General features: G+C 39.7%; 2 protein-coding genes across 3 annotated transcripts in view; one reads left to right on the top strand and one right to left on the bottom strand.

Moving 5' to 3' along the window:
• LOC134207731 (gamma-aminobutyric acid receptor subunit alpha-6) overlaps positions 1–23717 on the top strand; it is a 642164-nt gene that overhangs the window by 321968 nt on the left and 296479 nt on the right. The gene's annotated exons all lie outside the window — the stretch shown is intronic.
• LOC134207728 (gamma-aminobutyric acid receptor subunit beta-like) overlaps positions 11068–23717 on the bottom strand; it is a 118706-nt gene continuing 106056 nt past the window's right edge. The window contains exons 6-9 of the mRNA XM_062683576.1: positions 18460–18575; positions 17926–18313; positions 17388–17612; positions 11068–17332 (exon numbers count right to left, since the gene is read on the bottom strand). Of these exons, the coding sequence (XP_062539560.1) occupies positions 17160–17332; positions 17388–17612; positions 17926–18313; positions 18460–18575 (902 nt within the window). The 3' untranslated portion in view covers positions 11068–17159. The remainder of the gene's footprint in view (positions 17333–17387; positions 17613–17925; positions 18314–18459; positions 18576–23717) is intronic.

Here is a 23717-nt window from a genome sequence, read left to right as displayed (position 1 = left end):
GATAGAATTTCGTTCGAATCGAGATGCGCAGTGCCACCCCTTGGTTTTGTTACGTTCATCTCTCTCTAGGTTGAGTTGCTGTTGATCAGTCTGCCTTCAGGATTAATAGTTTTCTTCAGATACGGCATTAATTTGGGCATGACTTTCGGATAAAAGTTAAAATCACAATCTATCGTAAAATTCAATCCTTCTGTTGGTTTTTTTTTTATTGTATTTCACCATTTTACGATTAAAAGTATAACTGTTCAATGAATTTTGTTTGTCAATGCATCTGCCATTCGCATCTTAGTTTACGTGATGTCATTTTTATAATACGAATGAGTTTGTGTGTGTTTGTGGGTTTGGAATGGTTGAAATGTATTTGAATATGCATTTTCTAGTTTGCTTTTAATCTCTTGTTACTTGATATATCTTTTATTTTGCAATAAGCTACGACAGCGACCCAATTGATCTTTCCCGCGTGAACCGGCCTTTAAAATTCACCCGATGTTTGTTCAAAATCGAGCGATTTTTGTTTTCGATTTTAAAAATAGTTGGAGGCTTTAAAAAATATGGGTTCTTTGGGAAAGTTGACCTTAAATAAGCCAAATAATCGGTTAGGACAATAAAACAAGTTACAATTTTTGACGGGAAAGGTCAATTGCTCTTTATCCCTCCTATGGTGGAATCACGTTAACAAACATCACTCTGAGCATAGCCCAAGCAACCAAAAGTACGGATAAGATGGGATGTTTTGGCTTAACCCTTTATAAGGCAGTGGCAACTATATTGCCACCAACAAATAATATGTTTTTCTATTTATTAACAAGAGCTCTACTTATTATTTCACATGTAGTGACTTTATTTGCTTCCTAGTAACACCCCAGATGAATTTGAGCCATAAAAAAATTGAAATGTCAATTTGAGAACAGTTTTTTTACGAACAGATCGTAAGTTTCGAGTGGAAGAAGGATTTTCAGTTATAATTCGTTAAAAAAACGACAAAGATATATTTTTTCCCGTTGGCATCAATTATTTTGAATCTCCTGTGTTAGATTACTACGTGATTAGCGTGAAAAAAGCTTTGCCTTTCTGTATATTTGGTTTTTAGATTTTTGACGAAATTGTTTTTTTTTCCCAAGGGCCCTTGGGAGAAAAAAAGCGAAAAAATTTGTTTTCACTTATAATGCGTTTTCTGACTAGGACTCTTCACCAAAAAAATGTAACGTACCTTGATTTGACTGGTTCTACGTAAAACCAAATTTTTAAAAATCTTTTTATATTTTTGTTGTTGCCTGTTTTCCCGCTTGCCGGGCAGTGGCAACTATATTGCCACCAATTTTTCAATGTTTCTGAACTTTTTAATGTATAACAAACATACATTTGAGTTTAATACCATGTCAACATTGTGTCCTATTGTTGTTTTTGTTAATTTATTGTTTAGATTCGTCTGCCTTATAAAGGGTTAATCAGCTTGCATTTTAAGTAATTTTTTGTATAACTGGAGTGCAAAAGAGAACTTTGAAGTTCTGTTTAGGTTATTGGAACTCTATGTGAACCAAGAGTGAACTTATTGGTTCGGTTAGGAACAAATTTAAGTAAAATGTGAACTTTTGGTTGCTTGGGAGAGCTGGGAAACCGCCATAGCCAATTAGCCCAACATGTAGCCTGTTTTCAGACCATACTACTATCGGAACTCTATTAGGTGTGTATTCTCGTTCTGTCTCTGCCCATTCACACTCTGAACACTTGATGCTTTTATGTAGTTGTTTTGGCAATTTATACTGTACTCTGATTTATTTGTTTTAATTTCAATTTTCATTAAATACAATCCTCGCTTAACTTTTCAAAAGGACCTAAGTAACATTTTTTTCATGATTTAATTTGAATAGCGCAATCAACAGAAAAACATGTAAGCTTTTGATTGCAGTACTCAAATTAATTCATGTAAAAAATGTTACTTAGGACCTTTTGAAAAGTTAAGCGAGAATCCATTTCCGTCATTACATTAAAACAGCTTTAACAATGATTTAAAGTTAGTGGACCATTATATAGTATTGGCTAATGAACTATTCAACTTATTCCAGAAATCGAAATGTTTAATCCTAGTTGAGCATAATAAAATAAAAGGGAGTTACTAGAATCCGGAAAGTCTTGTGAATTAATTTCTCCAACAATCAACATTCATCTACATAGTAGATTCCTGAATACGAGTTAAACCAATAAACCTTGGAATGTGTCGTGTATTACTCTCAAGAATGTTATTGTTTTATTTTCATTTTGATGAATACCATGGACAAATCGATGAATTGACCTTATTTAAAAGGTTACCTAAAGACTCAATTGAATAATCATAACAGATAAAAGCAATAGTAATAGTTAATGAGCATCTTTTTCAGTTTTTGTTTTTTTTTAATAAACTTTTAAATCTCCTAAACGTTCAACTATGGAAATTATAAACTAAGTAATGCCAGGCGATGTCTCACTGAGACTGTATTCAATCTATCGAAGATCAATTATGGTGTGCAGCATCCAAGGGTGGGGGATCCCTGTCAGGCCCAGGGTCTGGCATCCAATACTGACAGTATTAGAGGGGATGCGCTGATCCGAACATGTTCAGGCTAGCTATGCAGAGATGCCTCGATGAGTGTAGTTCCCCGATAGATGGAAAAGGCCGAAGTTGATTATGTTGCCGAAGGCTGGGAAACCCGTACTTAGTACCCCGTAGTCAGAGGGTACGGGCGCGGACGGCCTGTCAAGCAATCAGTTCGGTTTGCGTAAGGGTAAGTTCAATACCTTAATTTTGGATTTTTGTTAACTAGTGCTATTAGCCAACAACTCCAAACCAATAGCTTTGTGAAAGCTGGCAACGTTTTTGTTAAATTGCTGAATTTCGGATATCTGATCCAACGGGTGATTCCGCTATGACAACTTATCAGTGAATCCCAAAATAAACTTCAAGATATGTAATCTATTTTGCCTTCCAAACAGCTTTGTGGTATACGTCCATATATTTCAGATAGAATATGTCTAACGTGTGGTCTAAATTTTGAACTAAATGTATTTTAACCAAAATCCATGCTTCTATTACTCATCCTGGGATTTTCTAGATCGACAACCTTTTTTTTCGGAAGTCTCCCAGACGCGCTTTATGATTTTCCAAATCACAAATCATTTTACAGCGGACTTTCAGATGCGCTTTGTGAATTTCCAAACCACAATGCATTTTCCAGCGGTCTTCCAGACGCGCTATGTTGCAATACAAGGATACAAAAAAACAACCTGGCAGTATCGCCAAAATGTGTGGCCTTAAATGGCTGAAGCGAAATGCGATGACATCAGCTATCCGTGGGTGCGTGTGCACGTCACGGAGATCTGACATGAGGAGGCCGAGTCATGGCTTGCTGCTCACCGATTGACACGCTGAGGTGGTAATATATAATCACAAGCTGATGGTAACCTACTCAAACCCTTAAGAATCCTTAGAAGAATTTCCTAAAGGACTTCTTTAATTTTCTAAGATAATCGAAGGATTTATTCTAAAACAATTTCCGAAGGTATTCCTAAAATAATTACCGTGGGCAAGGCTCATTTGGCCGAAAGCCATTTGGTTGAATGTCACTAGGCCGAAAAGACCATTAGGCTGGAACCCATCATGCCGAAATCCATTTGGCCAAAAGGGTCGTTTGGCCGAAATGGTTGTTTGGCCGAAAGGGTCATTTAGCCGAAAGGGACAGTTGATCCATGGATTTTTTGGCCGAAAGGGTCTTTTGGCCGAATGGCTGATTTGGCCGAAATGGTCGTTTGGCCGAAAGGGTCATTTAGCCGAAAGGGTCATTTGGCCGAAAGGGTCGTTTGGCCGAATGGGTCATTTGGCCAAAAGGGTCATTTGGCCGAAAGGGTCATTTAGAAGAAAGGAGCATTTAGCCGAAAGGGTCGTTTGGCCGAAAGGGTCATTTGGCCGAATAGGTCATTTAGCCGAATAGTTCATTTGAAAAGTTAGAAATAAGAAATGAGAAGAGAGATGTCTCACTTCTCACTCTTCATTTTTCTCTTCTCACTGTAAAATATGAGAAGCGGGAAGTGAGTAGTGAGACCCACTTCGCGCTTCTCACTTTTTACAGCTAGAAGTGAGAAATGAGGAGTGAGAAGAGAGACGTCCAACTTCTCACTTCTCATTGTGAAAAGTGAGTAGTGTGAAGAGGGTAGTGAGCGCAATCAACAGAAAAACATGTAAGCTTTTGATTGCAGTACTCAAATTAATTCATGTAAAAAATGTTACTTAGGACCTTTTGAAAAGTTAAGCGAGAATCCATTTCCGTCATTACATTAAAACAGCTTTAACAATGATTTAAAGTTAGTGGACCATTATATAGTATTGGCTAATGAACTATTCAACTTATTCCAGAAATCGAAATGTTTAATCCTAGTTGAGCATAATAAAATAAAAGGGAGTTACTAGAATCCGGAAAGTCTTGTGAATTAATTTCTCCAACAATCAACATTCATCTACATAGTAGATTCCTGAATACGAGTTAAACCAATAAACCTTGGAATGTGTCGTGTATTACTCTCAAGAATGTTATTGTTTTATTTTCATTTTGATGAATACCATGGACAAATCGATGAATTGACCTTATTTAATAGGTATACCTAAAGACTCAATTGAATAATCATAACAGATAAAAGCAATAGTAATAGTTAATGAGCATCTTTTTCAGTTTTTTTTTTAATAAACTTAAATCTCCTAAACGTTCAACTACGGAAATTATAAACTAAGTAATGCCAGGCGATGTCTCACTGAGACTGTATTCAATCTATCGAAGATCAATTATGGTGTGCAGCATCCAAGGGTGGGGGATCCCTGTCAGGCCCAGGGTCTGGCATCCAATACTGACAGTATTAGAGGGGATGCGCTGATCCGAACATGTTCAGGCTAGCTATGCAGAGATGCCTCGATGAGTGTAGTTCCCCGATAGATGGAAAAGGCCGAAGTTGATTATGTTGCCGAAGGCTGGGAAACCCGTACTTAGTACCCCGTAGTCAGAGGGTACGGGCGCGGACGGCCTGTCAAGCAATCAGTTCGGTTTGCGTAAGGGTAAGTTCAATACCTTAATTTTGGATTTTTGTTAACTAGTGCTATTAGCCAACAACTCCAAACCAATAGCTTTGTGAAAGCTGGCAACGTTTTTGTTAAATTGCTGAATTTCGGATATCTGATCCAACGGGTGATTCCGCTATGACAACTTATCAGTGAATCCCAAAATAAACTTCAAGATATGTAATCTATTTTGCCTTCCAAACAGCTTTGTGGTATACGTCCATATATTTCAGATAGAATATGTCTAACGTGTGGTCTAAATTTTGAACTAAATGTATTTTAACCAAAATCCATGCTTCTATTACTCACCTTGGGATTTTATAGATCGACAACCCTTTTTTTCGGAAGTCTCCCAGACGCGCTTTATGATTATACAAATCACAAATCATTTCACAGCGGACTTTCAGACGCGCTTTGTGAATTTCCAAACCACAATCCATTTTCCAGCGGTCTTCCAGACGCGCTATGTTGCAATACAAGGATACAAAAAAACAACCTGGCAGGATCGCCAAAATGTGTGGCCTTAAATGGCTGAAGCGAAATGCGATGACAGCAGCTCTCCGTCGGTGCGTGTGCACGTCACGGAGATCTGACATGAGGAGGCCGAGTCATGGCTTGCTGCTCATCGAATGACACGCTGAGGTGGTAATATATAATCACAAGCTGATGGTAGCCTACTCAAACCCTAAAGAATCCTTAGAAGAATTTCCTAAAGGACTTCTTTAATTTTTCTAAGATAATCGAAGGATTTATTCTAAAACAATTTCCGAAGGTATTCCTAAAATAATTACCGTGGGCAAGGCTCATTTGGCCGAAAGCCATTTGGTTGAATGCCACTAGGCCGAAAAGACCATTAGGCTGGAACCCATCATGCCGAAATCCATTTGGCCAAAAGGGTCGTTTGGCCGAAATGGTTGTTTGGCCGAAAGGGTCATTTGGGCGAAAGGGTCATTTGATCGAAGGGTTGTTTGGCCGAAAGGGTCGTTTGGCCGAATGGGTCATTTGGCCAAAAGGGTCATTTGGCCGAAAGGGTCATTTAGCCGAAAGGGTCATTTGGCCGAAAGGGTCGTTTGGCCGAATGGGTCATTTGGCCAAAAGGGTCATTTGGCCGAAAGGGTCATTTAGAAGAAAGGAGCATTTAGCCGAAAGGGTCGTTTGGCCGAAAGGGTCATTTGGCCGAATAGGTCATTTAGCCGAATAGTTCATTTGAAAAGTTAGAAATAAGAAATGAGAAGAGAGATGTCTCACTTCTCACTCTTCATTTTTCTCTTCTCACTGTAAAATATGAGAAGCGGGAAGTGAGTAGTGAGACCCACTTCGCGCTTCTCACTTTTTACAGCTAGAAGTGAGAAATGAGGAGTGAGAAGAGAGACGTCCAACTTCTCACTTCTCATTGTGAAAAGTGAGTAGTGTGAAGAGGGTAGTGAGACGTCTCACTACTCATTTCGCGCTTCTCATGTTTTACAGTGAGAAGAGAAAAATAAAGATTGAGAAGTGAGACATCTCTTCCTCCTCTTTTTTACAGTGAAAAGTGAGAAATGAGGATTGAGAAGTGAGACGTCTCATTTATCACTCTTCATTTATCTCTTCTCGCTGAAAAAAAGGAGAAGTGCACTACTCACTGTGCACTTCTCACTTTTGACAGCGAGAAGTGATAAATGAGGAGTGAGAAGGGAGATGTCTCACTTCTCTTTCCTTATTTCTCACTTCTCGCAGTGAAAAGTGAGTAGTGCGAAATGGGTATTGAGACGTCTTACTATTCGTTTTGCGCTTCTCAGTTTTCACAGTGAGAGGAGAAAACTGAAGAGTGAGAAGTGAGACGTCTCTCTTCTCATTCCTAATTTCTCACTTTTCAAATGACCTATTCGGCCAAATGACCCTCTCGGCCAAATGACATTTTCGGTCTAATGACCCTTTCGACCAAATGACCCTTTCGACCAAACGACCCTTTCGGCCAAACAACCCTTTCGGTCCAATGTTCTATTCGGCCTAATGACCCATTCGGTAAAATGATCCTTTCAACCAAATGACTATTTCGGCCAAATGCCCCTCTTGGGCCCCCTTTCGCTGCGAAAATGTCCCTTTCGGCAAAATGACCCTTTTGGCCAAACGACCCTTTCGGCCAAATGACCCATTCGACCAAATGTCCTTTTCGGCTGAATGAACCTTTTGGTCAAATAACTCTTTCGTCCAAATGACCCTTTTGGCCTAACTACCTTTTCCGCCAAACGACCTTTTCGGCCATATGACCCTTTCGGCCTAATGACTCTTTCGGCCAAACGATCCTTTCGACCAAACGACCCTTTCGGCCAAACGACTCTTTCGGCCAAATGGTATTTTCAGCCAAACAACTTTCGGCCTAGTGGCATTCGGCCGAATGGCTTTTGGTCAAATGGGTTTTGTTACTATGTCTGAAACTTGATTATGCATATGTACAACATGTGATAGATTTAGTTCGGAAAAGGTATTGGAGGGTAACCGCCCCTTCGGTGGGGTTTGATCCCACGACCCCAGTTCGCATGACAGGTGCTTTCCCTACTAAGCTACGAAGGACCTCCGTCGTCCACCGCAGCTTAGCGGGTACTGATGAAACCAAATTCCCAGCACCAGGTACCAGCCGATCTCTCGCAATACATTTTCAGAACTAACTCTCTCAAATGTATTTTTGTACACATCATGTCAAGTTTCAGACATAGTAATTAATTTCCACTCCGGGTGGCTTAATACCCGGCATATAGGCAATTAACTTTGAATGTACTGATCTCGAGTGGCGATCTCTCTTCGCTTGTGTGGTCGTGTTGGGATCTGACGACCAAACTGGCACAACCTCACACAACCCTACTTCATTGAGCGCCGTTGCTGATGAAGCAAGTGTGTAGGAGCCGGACAATACTAAATACTCATCCTACTTGGTTGACATGATGTGTACAAAAATACATTTGAGAGAGTTAGTTCTGAAAATGTATTGCGAGAGATCGGCTGGTACCTGGTGCTGGGAATTTGGTTTCATCAGTACCCGCTAAGCTGCGGTGGACGACGGAGGTCCTTCGTAGCTTAGTAGGGAAAGCACCTGTCATGCGAACTGGGGTCGTGGGATCAAACCCCACCGAAGGGGCGGTTACCCTCCAATACCTTTTCCGAACTAAATCTATCACATGTTGTACATATGCATAATCAAGTTTCAGACATAGTAATTAATTTCCACTCCGGGTGGCTTAATACCCGGCATATAGGCAATTAACTTTGAATGTACTGAAATGGGTTTTGGCCAAATGACCCTTCCCCCCATCATCATACATTTTAGGATATTCTGAAGATTTCTTTCGGAATTTACTTCAGGAGTTGCTTTGGAGATTTCTCCAGTATTCAACCAGATGATATTTCATAAATTTAGCTCATTCGGAAAATCATCCAGACATTTTTTCGTGAAAAATACTCTAAGGAATGAATCAGACATAACTTTAAAAATTCCTACCGGAGTTCCATCGTAAATTTCTTCTCTCTCCTCAAAGAATTTCTTCAAAAATCCTCCGCAAATGAATCTAGAAATACCTTCAAAAATGTCTTTATCAAGTCGAAAATTCTTTCAAAATTAGTCTAAGAATTCTTTTAGAAACTATTCCAGAATATACTCCAGGAATTCCTTTGACAATACTTGAGAAAATTCCATACCCTTGGATCCCGTAATTCCGCCGAATTTTTTTTAGGAATTTCCGAATGAATTCCTAAAGAAATTTCCGAATGAACTCCTTAAGGAATGAACGAAATTTTCTTTCTCTGTACATTCCTCCAAAAATTTCTTCGGAATTTCCTCCGGGGATTCTTTCGGCAAATTCTCCAGAAATTCTTTTAGGAATGCATTAAGAAGATATTCCTTCGAAAATTCCTATTGGAAAACCTTTAAAAATACTTGCGCCTTGAAAATTTCTTTGGAAATTCCTTCCAAGATTTCTTCGAAAATTCTTTTCAAGATGTCTTCGTAAATTGCAATTTTTTTCAGGAAATTCCTAAAAAAATCTGTCAATATTCCTTAAGAAATCCATCCAGTCTAGGAAGAAACTCTTTTAGAAGTTTCTACGCAATTTCTTCAGAACTTGATCTAGGAATTCTTCCGATTTTTTACGACGTCCTTCCAAAATTCCTTCGGAAAATTGAAAATTCCTTGTGGCCTTACGATATTCCTTCAATTTTTTTTTCAAGAATTCATTCACTTTGAGAGTTCTTTCGGAAATTTTACCTGGAAATTCTTTGTAATATCCGCTAGAAATTTTTCAAAAAATTCATTTAGTATTACCTATTTTATTCTTCGAATAATTCCCGAAAACATTCTTTCAACAAAATGTCCAAATAATTCCTGCAGGAATTTTGGAAAACATTTCATATGGTAATGACACCAAGGATTTATGAAGGATTTCCTGGAGGAAGTTTTTAATCTACCTATTTCCAGAGAATTTTCTAAAGGTTTCCGTGGACCAGCGGTTCTCAACTTGGGGGTGTGACGACCCCAGCTACTTAAACTCCTTCAGGGGGATTCGTCACAATCTTTTATGCGGAGTCAGTTTACCTTGGCACCGACCCGCGCTAGAAAAGAGTTTTGCGCCCAGCAACAGGGTTTTGTTGTTTAAGTCTGCTTACTTTTACTTTTTAAGCAAAATACAGCACTTGGCAAGGTTTTAAATGAACCGTTATGCGTAAGAGAGTCATTAAGTAAAGAGAGAGAGAAAATTGTCAACATAACGTAGGTTAGCTATAAGTTAAATGTAAGTTAATAAAGAGTCTAAGTTGTACCACCGAACCGGAGTGGTGTTTCAATTCTAATTCGAAAAGCCAGTGCCGCCGCGCGGCCCACCGGCGGGGATCGTCGCCCCGTCGGTAGAGGTCTGTTCAGGGGTACCTTCGCTGGCCCTAGGGGGTACCTCGGATAAAACTGCGTAATGGTATAAATTTGATAAAATTCTGATAATTTTTCATTTTAAGACTTTGTGTTGTACATAACATACAGTGCGATCACATAGTCTAAAACTAAATATTGCTGCCCCTATTGGCTTGATAAAACATGAACGTTTAAAGAACAAACAATAAATAGAATAGATATAAGTATATACTCTTTCGACAGCCGGCTGGCAAGAGTTTAAATTAGAAACATATAAACAACATATGCTATGGGTCGAATTGCCAGCTTGAGGCAAACATCCTTGACCTATCTTACCCTACCCAAACACCAACTCCGTAGAACTTATGAGGGCGTCGCCAAGTCGGGGGCCTCTCACTAAGTAAGTTCTACATCAACATTTCCTTCCATTTCCCTAGTTACAGTAAAGATGGGCGTGGCCGGGAGTAGTGATCCTCATGCCTTTGTTATTTTTGTGTTAGACTGAAATCGAGAATCCCTCCCCTTCTTGATTTCTGATAGCATTCTACATAGGGATTTCAAAAGAAAAACATGAGTATCACTAGTGTCCAATCTACGAAGTATACCGTAACAACGCTAACGCTACATAACATACAGTGCGATCAGTAAATCAAAGACTTTCGAATCCTGCTTATCCCAATCAGCACAGTGTATGAAGGGCTGTGGGACATAACACCAAAATGACAAAACGTCAAATAAATAAATTCTACCTGATCGAGACAAAATGTTGGATAATATGCCAGGAATATATTTCTGAACTAAAATCAAGAATCGAAAGACGAAAGCATCCATTTAAAAGACAATAAGGTCTTTTCCTGGAAGATTCAGTAGCTTCGTTGCAAGAGGTTTGGAAGCCTCCTTTCAAGAGGCTCGGAAACCTTCTTTCAAGAGGATCTTAAATCTACTGTCTAGAGACTCTCTTTAGGAGGCTTGAGAGCTTCCCTCCAAGACACTTGGAAGCCTCCTTCAAGCATGCTCAGAAGCCTTCTAAGAGGCTCGGAAGCAACCTCCTTTCGAGAGGCTCGGAAGCCTCTGTTCAAGAGGCTAAGAATTATTCTTTTAAGAAGCTCGGAGACCTTCTTTCAAGAGGCTCAGAAGCCTAGTTTCAAGAAGCTTTTTTTAATAGGCTTGAGAGGCTCGCATCAAGGCACTTGGATGCCTCCTTTAATAATGCTCAGAAGCCTCCTTTTAAAAGGCTCGGAAGCCACTTTTCATAAGGCTCGAAAGGCTCTTTCCAAGAAGCTCGGAAAATTCCCTTCAAGAAACACAACATTCAGGCTTGGAAATCTTCTTTAAAGAGCCTCTCTTTAAGAGGCTTGAGAGCCTCCCTTCAAAACACTTGGAAACCTCTTTTTAGGATGCTCAGAAGTCTCGTTTCAAGAGGCTCCGAAACACCTTTTAAGAGCCACCTTTTAAGAGGCTCGGAAATCTCCTTTCGAGAGGCTTGTAAACCTACTTTCTCGAAAGGCTCGAAAGGTTCCTTTCGAGAGGCTCTCTTTAAGAGGCTTGGGAGTCTCCCATCATGAGACTTGGAAGCCTCTTTTAAAGATGGTCAGAAGCCTTTTTTCAAAACGCCTCGGAACCCATTTTTCAAGATGCTTGGAGAGCTTCTTTCAAGACTCGAAAGCCTCCCTTCAAGAAGCTCAGAATTCTTCTTTCAAGAGGTTTGGAGACTTCCTTTCAAGAGACTCGCTCCTTTCCTGTGACTCGAAGGCCTGCTTTCAAGAGGCTTTCTTTAAGAGACTTGAGAGCCTCCCTTCAACACTTGGAAGGCACCTCCTTTAAGAATGCTCAGAAGCTTCCCTTTAAGAGGCTCGGAAGCCTCATTTCAAGAGGCTTTGAATTAATATTTCAAGAGGCTTGAAAGTATCCTTTCAAGATGCTCGGAGACCTTCTTTCAAGAGGCTCAGAAAACTTCTTTTTAGAGGCTCGGAAGGTTCCTTTAATGAGGTTTAAGAGGTTATGGAGTCCCTTCATGAGTCTTGGAAGCCTCTTTAAAATATGCTCGTGAGGGTGCGATATATTAGGAGTTGGGCAATCCACTTTTAGAGTGCATTGATGACAGATATGCAAATATCGTATAACGGTTTGGTGGCCAACACTAAGAGTGAAATCAGTAGTGATTCAGTTTGGTTGCAAATTTTCGAACACTATTCTAGTTTGAATATGAGCCAAAATAGAACAAACTCACACTCTTCCTTAGCAGTGTTCTATTTAGTTTGATTTTTTTTTCATTAGATGAAATGATTATGTTGCTACTGAGGAAGGCGCCGTAAATGTAAAGTGGATTGATCCTTACATAAAATGACGCTTTCATGCACCAAAACAATTGAAAAATATTTGAATCTCGTGATTCATTCGTGGTTCAAATCTGCAGAAAATAGAACTGAGCGGTATAACAGTTTTAAGCTTTTGAATCTCGACTGTTATAAAACATGAATCTTGAGCTACTGCTGGGAAAATGAATGATTCAGATTCATCTTCAAACTGACAGCCCCGAACAATTTGAATCACTGCTGATTTCACTCTATCTAACTAGTAAATAGCAGGCCATGACTTTTCCTCTTTCCTCGTGCGACAACGAACGGAGACGCACGCGCGATTAGACAGCACACCCCGTGATAGCTCGTTCGGCAGATCTGGGCCGCACAATGCTCAGAAGCTTTCTTTCAAGGGGCTCGAAAGCCTTCTTTCAAGAGTTTCGGATTATTCTTTCAAGAAGCTTGAAATCTTCTTTCAAGGGGCTGAGAAGTGTCTTCTCAACATGCTCAGAAGCCTCCTTTTAAGAGGCTCGGTTAGCTCCAAAAGTCTTCGCGGTACGACATTTGGCGTATTCTATCTTTTCGCCGAATGACTTTTGGCGGAATGTTCCATTTCGCGGAAATAATAATCGCTTAGTGTTCTTTCATTAGTGATCACAGCAATTATTACCTGCGAGGTTTCTAAGCCAAGTTACCATTTTTTTTGGCAATAGTGTAACACGAGATTAACACGTTGAAACTTTTATGCCTAAAAAAGTCGAGAAAATTTTGCATCGATAAATTTCCTATACCGGGCCAGAAGTTGAACCCAGCCTCCTTGCTTGACAGCCACGCATCTCCCGCACGGCTGAGGAATATGTAGAAGTGGTTTTCGAAATTTCAATTGCCCCTTACAAATCCTTTATCTGACAGACGGGCCCGATAGATTGAAGGGATTATCTCCACTCTTTAATTTGTTACGAATATACGTTTTTATGAATAATCCTTTATTTCTTCCTTTCGCCTTATGCCGAGAAAACGTATTTATTTAAATATATCCTCTTTTCGTTTTGCAACAGGCAGAGGCAACCATTTAAAGAAGGCATTACCCCTTCCTTCGCGTTATACCTGGCAAATGCGTTCTTATAAAAATGGTTTTATCAACTTTTTTTTGCGTTTCTTATAAATAAGGTTTTGGGGGCCCTCCTTAGCCGTGCGGTAAGACGCGCGGCTACAAAGCAAGACCATGCTGAGGGTGGCTGGGTTCGATTCCCGGTGCCGGTCTAGGCAATTTTCGGATTGAAAATTGTCTCGACTTCCCTGGGCATAAAAGTATCATCGTGCTAGCCTCATGATATACGAATGCAAAAATGGTAACCTGGCTTAGAAACCTCGCAGTTAATAACTGTGGAAGTGCTTAATGAACACTAAGCTGCGAGGCGGCTCTGTCCCAGTGTGGGGATGTAATGCCAAGAAGAAGAAGAAGAAGATAAATAAGATTTTATAAACTTTTTTCGCCTTATACCGAGCAGACGCATTCATCCAAAGAGTTCATTACCCCTCCCTTCGCCTTATGTCGAAAAGACGCGTTCTTTTAAAGAACGCTTTATTTCCGTCTTACACCTTATAATGGGCAGACGCTACTATTTAAAAAAGACATTACCCCTTCCTTCTCGTTATGGCAAACAAACGCCTTATACCGGATAGACGCGTTCTTTTGAAGAAGGCGCCTTATACCGGGCAGATGCATCCATTTGAAGAAGGCGTTACTGCTCCCTTTCCCTTTTACCGGAAAAACGCGTTCTTTTAAAGAAGGCATCATCAATTTCTTTCGCCTTATACCAGGCAGACGTATTCATTTAAAGTAGGCATTATCTTTTTCCTTTTCTTTATACCGGAAAGTAGGCATTAGCTTTTCCCTTTGCTCAATACCGGGCAGATGCGTTAATTCTCTCCTTTCTTTTCTTTATTCCTAGCGACCGGATGCGCTCATTCAAAGAAGGCATTACCTCCTTTCATTTAATTAAATCACAATCCAAAAGAATTTGGCCCGGATTGCATATAATTAAGCAGAAATCGATAAATATTTCAATGATTATGGTGACTGGTGACTACTCCAAGATAGGCAAAATAACAGCGATTTCAACCTGCTAATGTGTTGTTCGATGTATGAGCAGAGTTCTTTTTCAGAGGTTCCTACGTTGCTCTACCACTCTTCACGCTTTGTCCCGCATGACCTACTTTACCCAAGTCGATCTTATTCGAATCGCATTTCTATTTATCGCCCTTATTCTTGTTTACGTACGAACGCGCTTTCGAACGAAAGCTGATGCGCATTCTTGTTTACGCCAGCAAAATCAAATGGGGAAACGATTCGAACGAACTGCATTCGTTCGAAAATTTCGTTCGTCCGTAAACAATAATAGGGGTGTAGCTCTGCGTGGTAGACGCCCGCTTGCATTGCCTTTAAGCATATTGTTGTTATAATTGGGAAAGTTTTGATCGCCAAGCGCATGACTTTATGATTATTGAATTATTGGGTGGATGGACGGTAGGCCGACTAACAGCTAAAAAAATCAAATTCTGTTTATCCATTCTATTCTTCATTGCTTTTTTCCCTCGTACTTTGAGCAGTTAATATTGTGGGAAGCCCGCAAGAAGAAAATGATCACAACTCTGCGTGGTGGGGCGCTCGCTTGCATTGCTAATGTATTCAGTGCAAGAGTTTCTTTCTCTGCGTTGGTGGAACGCCTGCAGGAATAAAATTTTGTGGGTCGAAATCATCACAATTATGCATTGTTACTTGATCAAATGCAAGAAGATGTTACTATTGATAAGTGGGACGCCTGCGGATCGAAATGATCGTAGTGGGACGACCGCTTGCATTACTAATTATTCGAATGCAAACAGTTCTTCTTCTGCGTAGGTGGGACGCTCGCAAGAAGAATGGTTGATCGCACTGATCACAACTCTGCGTTGTGAATCCCCGCATCCATTGCTAATGAATCGAGTGTATATGTTTCTTTCTCTGCGTAGGTGTAACGCCTGCAAGAATAAAAATGTTATAGTGTGATCTTCCCATCACAATTATGCGAAGCGAGATGCTCGCATGTAAAATAGGTGAACGAAATTATTACAAATCGCCTGCATCGAAATGAATACAAATCTGCGTGCTGGGACGCCCGCATGCATTGCCCATGAATCAAATGCAAGAAGTTTTTTCTATGCGTAGATGGGACGCCCGCAAACAGAATAGTTAATCGGAAGGATTAAAACTCTGCGTGGTAGACGCCCGCTTGCATTGCTAATGAAACGCGTGCATGCTTTGCATGGGTGGGTCGCCCGCAAAAAGATAAGTTTTAATGTGCATCGGAGTAATCACAATTCTGCATTGTGGGACGCCCGTATTTTTTCGTACGCGTAGATGGGATAGACTTGGCGAGCGTGGGGCGTATCCGAGGATGGAGAGATGCGGCCTCGAACCGTGCATTGTGGCGTCCAATTGTTGATTCATTGTTATCTGTTTAGATGTTAACTAAATAAATGAAATGAGATGGGATAGACAGTAAACAACTTTGACGCTTGCCAAAATATTTCAATCAGCGAACGGCATTCGCTTGTTGGGGTAATGTCGTGCCTTAATTAACGAAGGAGCACTGTATGAAGTTTTGGCGATTATATAACATGAACAGTCATTATGTCGAATTCAGTCAGTTTCAGATTTGTCTCCCGGTAGGTCGCGACATGTTTGGGTACTTTACAGATGCAATATCGAACTGTACAGATTCAATAACAGTTTCAGTGACACCTCTACGGCAGATTGGGTAAATGAGTTCTAAAGTTATGCTACAGTTAAACAATTCTTAAAGCTCCCTTCCACTGTCATTCCGTTAACTTGCTCATGTTTCTTTATCATCACATTTCTAGGCTTGATAGTCAAGCAAAATAAAAAACGTCGTTCTCCTTAACTCTAGCTCTGCAATACTATTTCGTTAGAAGCTTTTCATCTCATCAACTTTCCATAAAAAAAACTCATTCAAATGTAACATCTCCGAAGATTTTCGCATCGATGATCATCATCGCATCATGTAGAATACTTGTTTCTAAGGGTGCTGAACGATGTGTGATTTTACTTACTTATAGGAGTTATCAATTACTTATTTCCTGTTTGTGCTTTCGCTCCTCTTTCTAAAATTTGATGTTTTTCTGTGAAACGAATGATAATGATTAGGACATTCATATGAGTTATCTGTCATGCAATAGGATGTTCATGTCACACATGCTTTCTGTCTTTCTTAATTGCGCGCTTATTCCCTTATTTTAGTTTATCTTGAATTGATTGATCCTACAAGCTTTATTTTTTTGTTTTTTCAAATTCTTTGACCATCTAGATGAGTCTATGGTTATATGTGTGTTGATTTCCTCTTACTCTAAGAGTTTCCTTATATCTAAATTACAATTCGATTTCCTACATGGCGTCGCGTCGTAATCGGATTTTATCGTAGGAATTTGTTTCCGTTTGCTATTTTATCACTATGTTTTTTTTTTGTTTGTTAATTTTTCTCATTTATTATCTCTAATGGAAAGGACTTGCTCTGAACTAACCGGATGTCAAAACTCTGGTGCGTCAAACGTCTAAACTCGGCAGCGGAAAGGTTCATTGTTCACCTCGAACGAACGTGCATGCGTTGCTCTCTTCTGATGGCAATTGCGGTAGAAGTAGGATCCACATCCGGGGGGGTTGCTGGAACTTGGCGTTACTCTACTTTTCAGTGCACGCACACCCTCGCAGTCGCTCTAGTACTGCACTACGGCTTTGGGTGAGCGCTGGTAGTGCGGCAACTACTACTGCTATCACTACAACAAATCCTCGCTCCGTCTGCTGCGGGTTGGCTATGACTTACGAATCCGGTTAGTTCGCGGAAGGTCACTCCAACACGTAGAAGATCCAGTAGCCGGCGTTGAACGCCGCGAAACTGACCGGAAAGATCACCCGCGAGTACTTGTCGATCACGTTGACGTCTTTGATCTTGGGGATAGACGCCTTGATGACGGATGCGCCTCGCTTGATGGCGTGCAGCATCTTCGGTCGGTTGTGCCCTAAAACATGAATCACATTGAGAAATTGTTGTCAGCAATTGATTATTCAGCAAACCTCGATTGCCTCGATATCGCAACCCACTGGACCGGGTACTGGACCCGTACGGTCGTGCGATTCGAAAACTAGGAGGGAATTTTGCTAGATCTACGGCATCGGCACCGGACGAAGAGGTCGGATTGGCATAGTGTCGGTTTCGGAGCGATGCGATCGGGCTCATTCGGACATCTTGTAGTTCGATGATGTCCTCCGTTGAACATCCGGTGCTATTCTCCTGTTTTCCTGGAAACAGATGAAAATAAGAGATTATGTTAGAAAAATAATATAAAATTGTGTTGGTTTTGGAAACGAAATTAAAAAAAAAAATATAGAAACTTCCAAAAAAATAACAATTTTCAGAGACTTTCCGAAGAAATTTGATGAATTTCCGATGATGTTCGGAGAAATTTTAAAAACATTCTGAAGACATTCCCAAAAAATTGAATAAATTTCAAATAAATTTAAATAGTATCACACTTCATGAAGTTCATTTTTTATATCATGCTATTGCAGATTGCATTCATTTGAGCACTCAATCCTCCGACCAAATACTCACTTGAAACCTTTTTCTCCGCTTCCTTATTCTTTTTACTTTTCTTCTTCGCCCGCGCGCCCCAGTAGGTGTAGTTGACGGCGGCGTACTCCAGCAGAGCGGCGAACACAAACACGAAGCACATCACCAGGTAGATGTCGATGGCCTTCACGTAGCTGATCCGGGGCAGCGAACTTCGCACCCCGGTGCTGATGGTGGTCATCGTGAGCACGGTGGTGATCCCGAGGGCCACCCTGGCCGAGGTGGCCTCGTGGTTGATCCAGAACGACACCCACGACAGCATCACAATCAGAATGCTCGGCAGGTAGGTCTGGAACACGAAGTAACCGATGTTGCGCTGCAGCTTGAACGACAACGACAGCCGCTGGTACTCGCCCGTAGCCAGTCTTTCCTGTAATTGAAGAAGGAGACTGGTTTGAGAAAAAACGGAAATTTCTGCGGAAACGGTAGCGGCATTTAATTGCAACGACTAATTACGTGTTGAAGCCATGCATCGGTGGCAGAACGTTTATTAAACGCAGAACAAGAGGCACTTACTTTTCTATCATTAGTTTCGTAACCTATTATGGTGAACTGTGGCAGTTCGGCTTCCTCCACGCCTCGGATCGGGGTCGACCGCCAGTACATCAGCACGTCCGACACGGTGTAGCCGTCTGGTGCGAGCATTGAATTCGGAATGAGGAAAACGGGAGGTAAATTAATTTCTTGAATGGAAACCCACATCGTTTCGTTTATAATCAACTTTAATCAATCTTCTGGTTGTGCCATGAAAAGGAGCAACGTAATTCGATAGACGTTTTTGATTTTTATTCCTTTTATCCCTTTGCACACGGCGACTTCACGGATTTTAAGACTAAATCATCTAAAACAAAATATAGGTATTTTATTCGTGTTTGGTATTTCTTTGGAGATAAAATAATAACAGTGATGATTCATGTAAGTGTTTTGAACTGTGTTTTCACTGTACATATATTTGTCGCATTGAGAGAAATACAGCATTCATCTCGTCATTTTTTTTGCTACCATGCGTCCTCATAGATTAAAAAATCAGGCTCTATTTCATTGTTTTGTTTTTTATGGGATGAACAAAGATGAAGTAACCCTATTTGTACTAGAAATTTTTAAATTCGCGCGTCTAACCAACTGTTTCGACGGGAATGAAAGTTTTATTGAGACCGGAACACAGACTGTACAATAAGGGTGCGGCTTATTTTTCAAATGTTTCCGAAACCTGGAATTCGTGTGCTTAAACGATTTTTTATGGCAAAAAAGAGTAGCCTCAATATTTGAGGCCAAAATATTGAAGTTTAGAGGTCGCGCAAAGGCCTTTAAGGTGATTTTTTGGCCATCAAGTTTAGACTTTCTAAAAAATAATCATCTCTTCGGCAATTTTCATCCGATTTACAATCTATTGTGATGCATCTCTTCAGCATTAAATTTATGAAAACTTTGTGGAACTTCATATTTCTTAAAATCGGCTCCAAATGATGGTAATATGCAGATTTTTTTAAAAATTTCTTCTTTTTTAAGGATAATCAGTTTTACAAACGCTCTAACTTTGTCAAATATTGACCGAATCCGGATATTTTTATATGAAATCAAAGAGAAATTTGTATTCTAATTTTTTTTAGAATAAACTGAGTTTCTAAAATCAATATTTGGCAATGTTTCAGACCAAATCCTACAAAACAATTTTTCAATTGAACAAAGATGCCACATAGTAGGCTATAATTTTATTATTTTTATAGTACATTTTGAATATAATATTTCCTTTTTATATGGAACTATGCCGTAGTCGTATAAAACTGTTTTAGCATATACTATATAGTAAATTTACTAGAAAACGGCATTACCTATATGAATTTTGTTATGTTTTATTGTTTTGACGTTTTAACAATGTTATGTCATGATGGAAAGAGTTTTTACAATGAGAGCACCCGCATAATCATTTACCATTTTTCAAACACATAAAAATTAGTAGACCTGTTTACTATTTTCAAGTATTCCAGATTCAAACTGTCACCCCTTTATATCAATGGGCAGCTTGAAAGATATCTCCCGGACAATTTTTAGCCAATTCCATGAAGATTTAGAGGTGCATTAAATGAGATTTGTGATTTTTTAGACTTTTACTTAGACATGTCGTCTGAATGCATGAGTTTGATATCTTCATCCATTAACACTAAGTTCTTCGAACACCTACATGTTTCAGCTATTACATTGACATTAGGATAATTACATCGACAAAGAGGATAACTCATTATTAACGGTCTTCGTACCACAATCAATCTTATATTGAGAGTTCTTCCTATAAAAATATATGTCAAGATGATTATTTTTAAACAGAGAACATTCTTAACAAACCGTTGCTCATACAGTCCAGTCTATTAAAACCGTAGTCACTATGATCAAAACATTACCTAACTACAGTGCAGTTCAGTAACCATTTTTGATTAAGGTACAACTATAATGAATCTACTGTCCCGAGTTTACCATGAGTAAATCGTGCCTTTCCCCATAATTATTTACCGTTCTTCGTACAGCTACATATAGAACGTGGATGTGATTGATATCGTTTTCTATTAACACTAAGTTCTTCAAACAATACGAAATTATGGTAAAACTCTTGCATAATCTAATCCAATGAGGTTTAAAGTCTTCGCAACATAATCAATATACCTAGTATTAAAAAATCCTTCTTCCAAAAATGTATAAAGAAAATCCCTACGGTTAACATTCTTAACAACCCGTTGCTTGTACGGTCTACGAAAACCGTAGTTAAAAAACGTTATCAGACTACAGCGTGATTATAAATCAATACCATTATGATTATGGTATAATGTGGAATGTAAACCGTTTCTATCATAGTTCGGCTATCGTTTTGAATTGCGAGTTTACGAACTTAAGGAAGTAAAGACTTCCAATAAAGGCTATTAGTTGATTTTAATTCAAATGATATTGTAGATTAACTCCAAAAGATTTTTAAGAAAAATAGTTCGTCGCCAATGAATTATTGGCAGTGGCTGATTTTCTACTCGCCGCTGTCACATTCAGGCGCTATAGTATATGCGCAAAATAGCCAGCAAGAGTTAACCGCCAGAAATTTGTATGGCGAAAGTCATCTAACGCGGGTTTTTTCGAAATAAGAAACTTTTCATGAAAAACTATTTGGTACCGATTATGTAGGAAGGTGTCCACTACTACGCCTTTCAAATATTTTTTCGATGAAGGTGCTTAATTTAGAGAAATCGAATCTTAGATGACTTTCGCCATACTGATTTCAGAAAGTTAACTCCTAATGTGCCGCTGTAAGCACACTCAAAGCAGGCGATTCATTTAATAAAATTATTTATAATTACAATTACCTGGTTTCAAAATTTCACTCGTGGTATAATCATCATTGTAAACAACATTTCATTATGTCATAGGGTAACTGTACCAGTTTTGGCCATGTTTCTAATTTGACCAGTTTCTAGCAAAACTCCAAAAGGAAAGCAATTTTCTAAGGTTCTATTAGCATTAACAGGATTATATCCCTTAGGTGGTCAAAACCGATACACATCCCCTATAACACTGTTAAAACTTCAAAACAGTAAAGCATAATGAAATTCTTACAGATAATTCAGTTTTCTGCTAATTTACTGTGCTTAATCAGTTCTATGCGACTACGGTATAATTCCATATGAAAAGGAACTATTCAAAATGTACTATAAAAATAATAAAATAATAGCCTACTATGTGGCGTCTTTGTTCAATAGAAAAACAGTTTTGCAGTATTTAATCTGAAACATTGCCAAATAATAATTTTAGAAACTCAGTTTGTTCTGAGAAAAACTAGAATACAAATTTCTCTTTGATTTCATATAAAAATATTAGGATTCGGTTAATATTTGACAAAGTTAGAGCGTTTGTAAAACTGATTATCCTTAAAAAAGAAGACATTTTTATTAAAATCTGCATATTACCATAATTTGAAGCTGATTTCAAGAAATATGAAGTTCCACAAAGTTTTCATAAATTTAATACTGAAGAGATTAATCACAATAGATTGTAAATCGGATGAAAATTGTCTTGATTGTCAAAAAATCACTGTCTAGGAGTGATATCACACCTAAGCTATTACAACCCTGTTTCCACACTCGAGTCTGCAGTTAATATATTGTCATTGGCCACGAGTCCCTGAATACAAACTGTTCGGTACTAGGACAATTATCTAGATTTTGCCTGTTTTTCAATTTGCATTGGTGCTGTATATGATTTTCCGGATGAACATTGAGATACTGCTGCCAACTTGCTGTCCTAGCTTTGGTGTTTAGTAGTTTTGCGTAGGATTTGAAATTGAACTGTAAAGCTGTTAGTTCTCCTAGGTGAGTTCTACAGTATATGCCTGCCGAAGCCTAGGATTTCCGGAATACTACATGCCCTTTTCCTCTTCTCCATTTGAATCGATCATTACGAGTTGTGCACCTTGTGCTGTTGCTGTGTATCCGTACCGGATGTGAGCTGAACCAATCGTGACGTGAGGCGTGATCCAGTTGGATGAGATGTAGTTGATCGTGGGGCAGCATATTGGTCATCCAGGTAGGCTTCTACAGTATATGCCTGCCGAAGCTTAGGGGCTGTACACTAATTACGTAAGCAATTTTTCTGGGTTTTTTAACCCCCCCCCTCCCCCCATGTAAGATTTTTCCCATACAAATCAATTTTTATTTATATGGAGCATAAGAAAATGGCCGACCCCCCCCTCCCCCCATAAGTGCTTACGTAATTAGTGTACGACCCCTTAGGACTTTGGATCTCTACACCATCCTATTTCTCTTTTTGTCGGATCGAGTACGTACACCAACCATACCTCCCAAGGATAAGAAGCCACCTGCGCTGAAGCTGTTTATGGTTCAGCTCAAGAACGTCCAGACAGCTTTGGACGACATCTTTAGATTTGTACCGAACTACCAGCCGACCTGTACTGTTAGCGCAATCAACATTCGTCTGCAGCGAATCGATGAGTTGTGGGGGCGGTATGAGGAGACGTTGAATGACATCCAGGCTCACGATGACTTCGAGGATGAGGAAGGAGAATTTGATGACGCTAGGTTAAGGCATAAGTACTATGAATGTAAGGCTTTTTTAATGGATAAAGTAAAGGAACGGGCGGGACCTGATGATGTGGATTCGTCGATGCAAGAGAACGATACGTTGCAGCATGGACAATGGACATGGTACTCTTGATCATGTTCGTTTGCCTCAAATCAAGCTCCAGACTTTCAACGGTGACATCGACGAGTGGATCAGCTTCCGAGACTTGTATATCTCCCTCATCCATAGAAAGACGGACTTGCCAGAAGTGGAGAAATTTCACTATTTGAAGGGCTGTCTTCAAGGTGGACCAAAGAACCTCATCGATCCCTTGAAGATAACTAAAGTGAACTACCAGGTGGCTTGGGATTTGCTGATTAAGAGGTACGATAACAGCAAGTTGCTGAAGAAGCGTCAAGTGCAAGGAGTCTAAGGAGTCGGTAGTGGACTTGCATACCCTGATGAACGGGTTCGAAAGAGTGGCCCAGAACTTGGATCAAGTGGTTAAACCCGAGGAGTACAAGGATCTTCTACTTGTAAACTTGCTGACAACTCGCTTGGATCCTGTAACACGAAGAGGATGGGAAGAACATTCATCTATCAAGGAACAGGACACGTTGGCAGATCTAACTGATTTCATGCGTCGTCGGATACGAATCCTGGAATCACTCCCAACGAATACTTCGGATAGCAAGGGATTCCATCAATCGCAACAGCCC

This window comes from Armigeres subalbatus, chromosome 1 (assembly GCF_024139115.2).
Source record: "Armigeres subalbatus isolate Guangzhou_Male chromosome 1, GZ_Asu_2, whole genome shotgun sequence".
Classification (NCBI taxonomy): domain Eukaryota; kingdom Metazoa; phylum Arthropoda; class Insecta; order Diptera; family Culicidae; genus Armigeres; species Armigeres subalbatus.
Note: the sequence above shows the minus strand (reverse complement) of the source record. Positions and strands in the feature narration are given on the sequence as shown.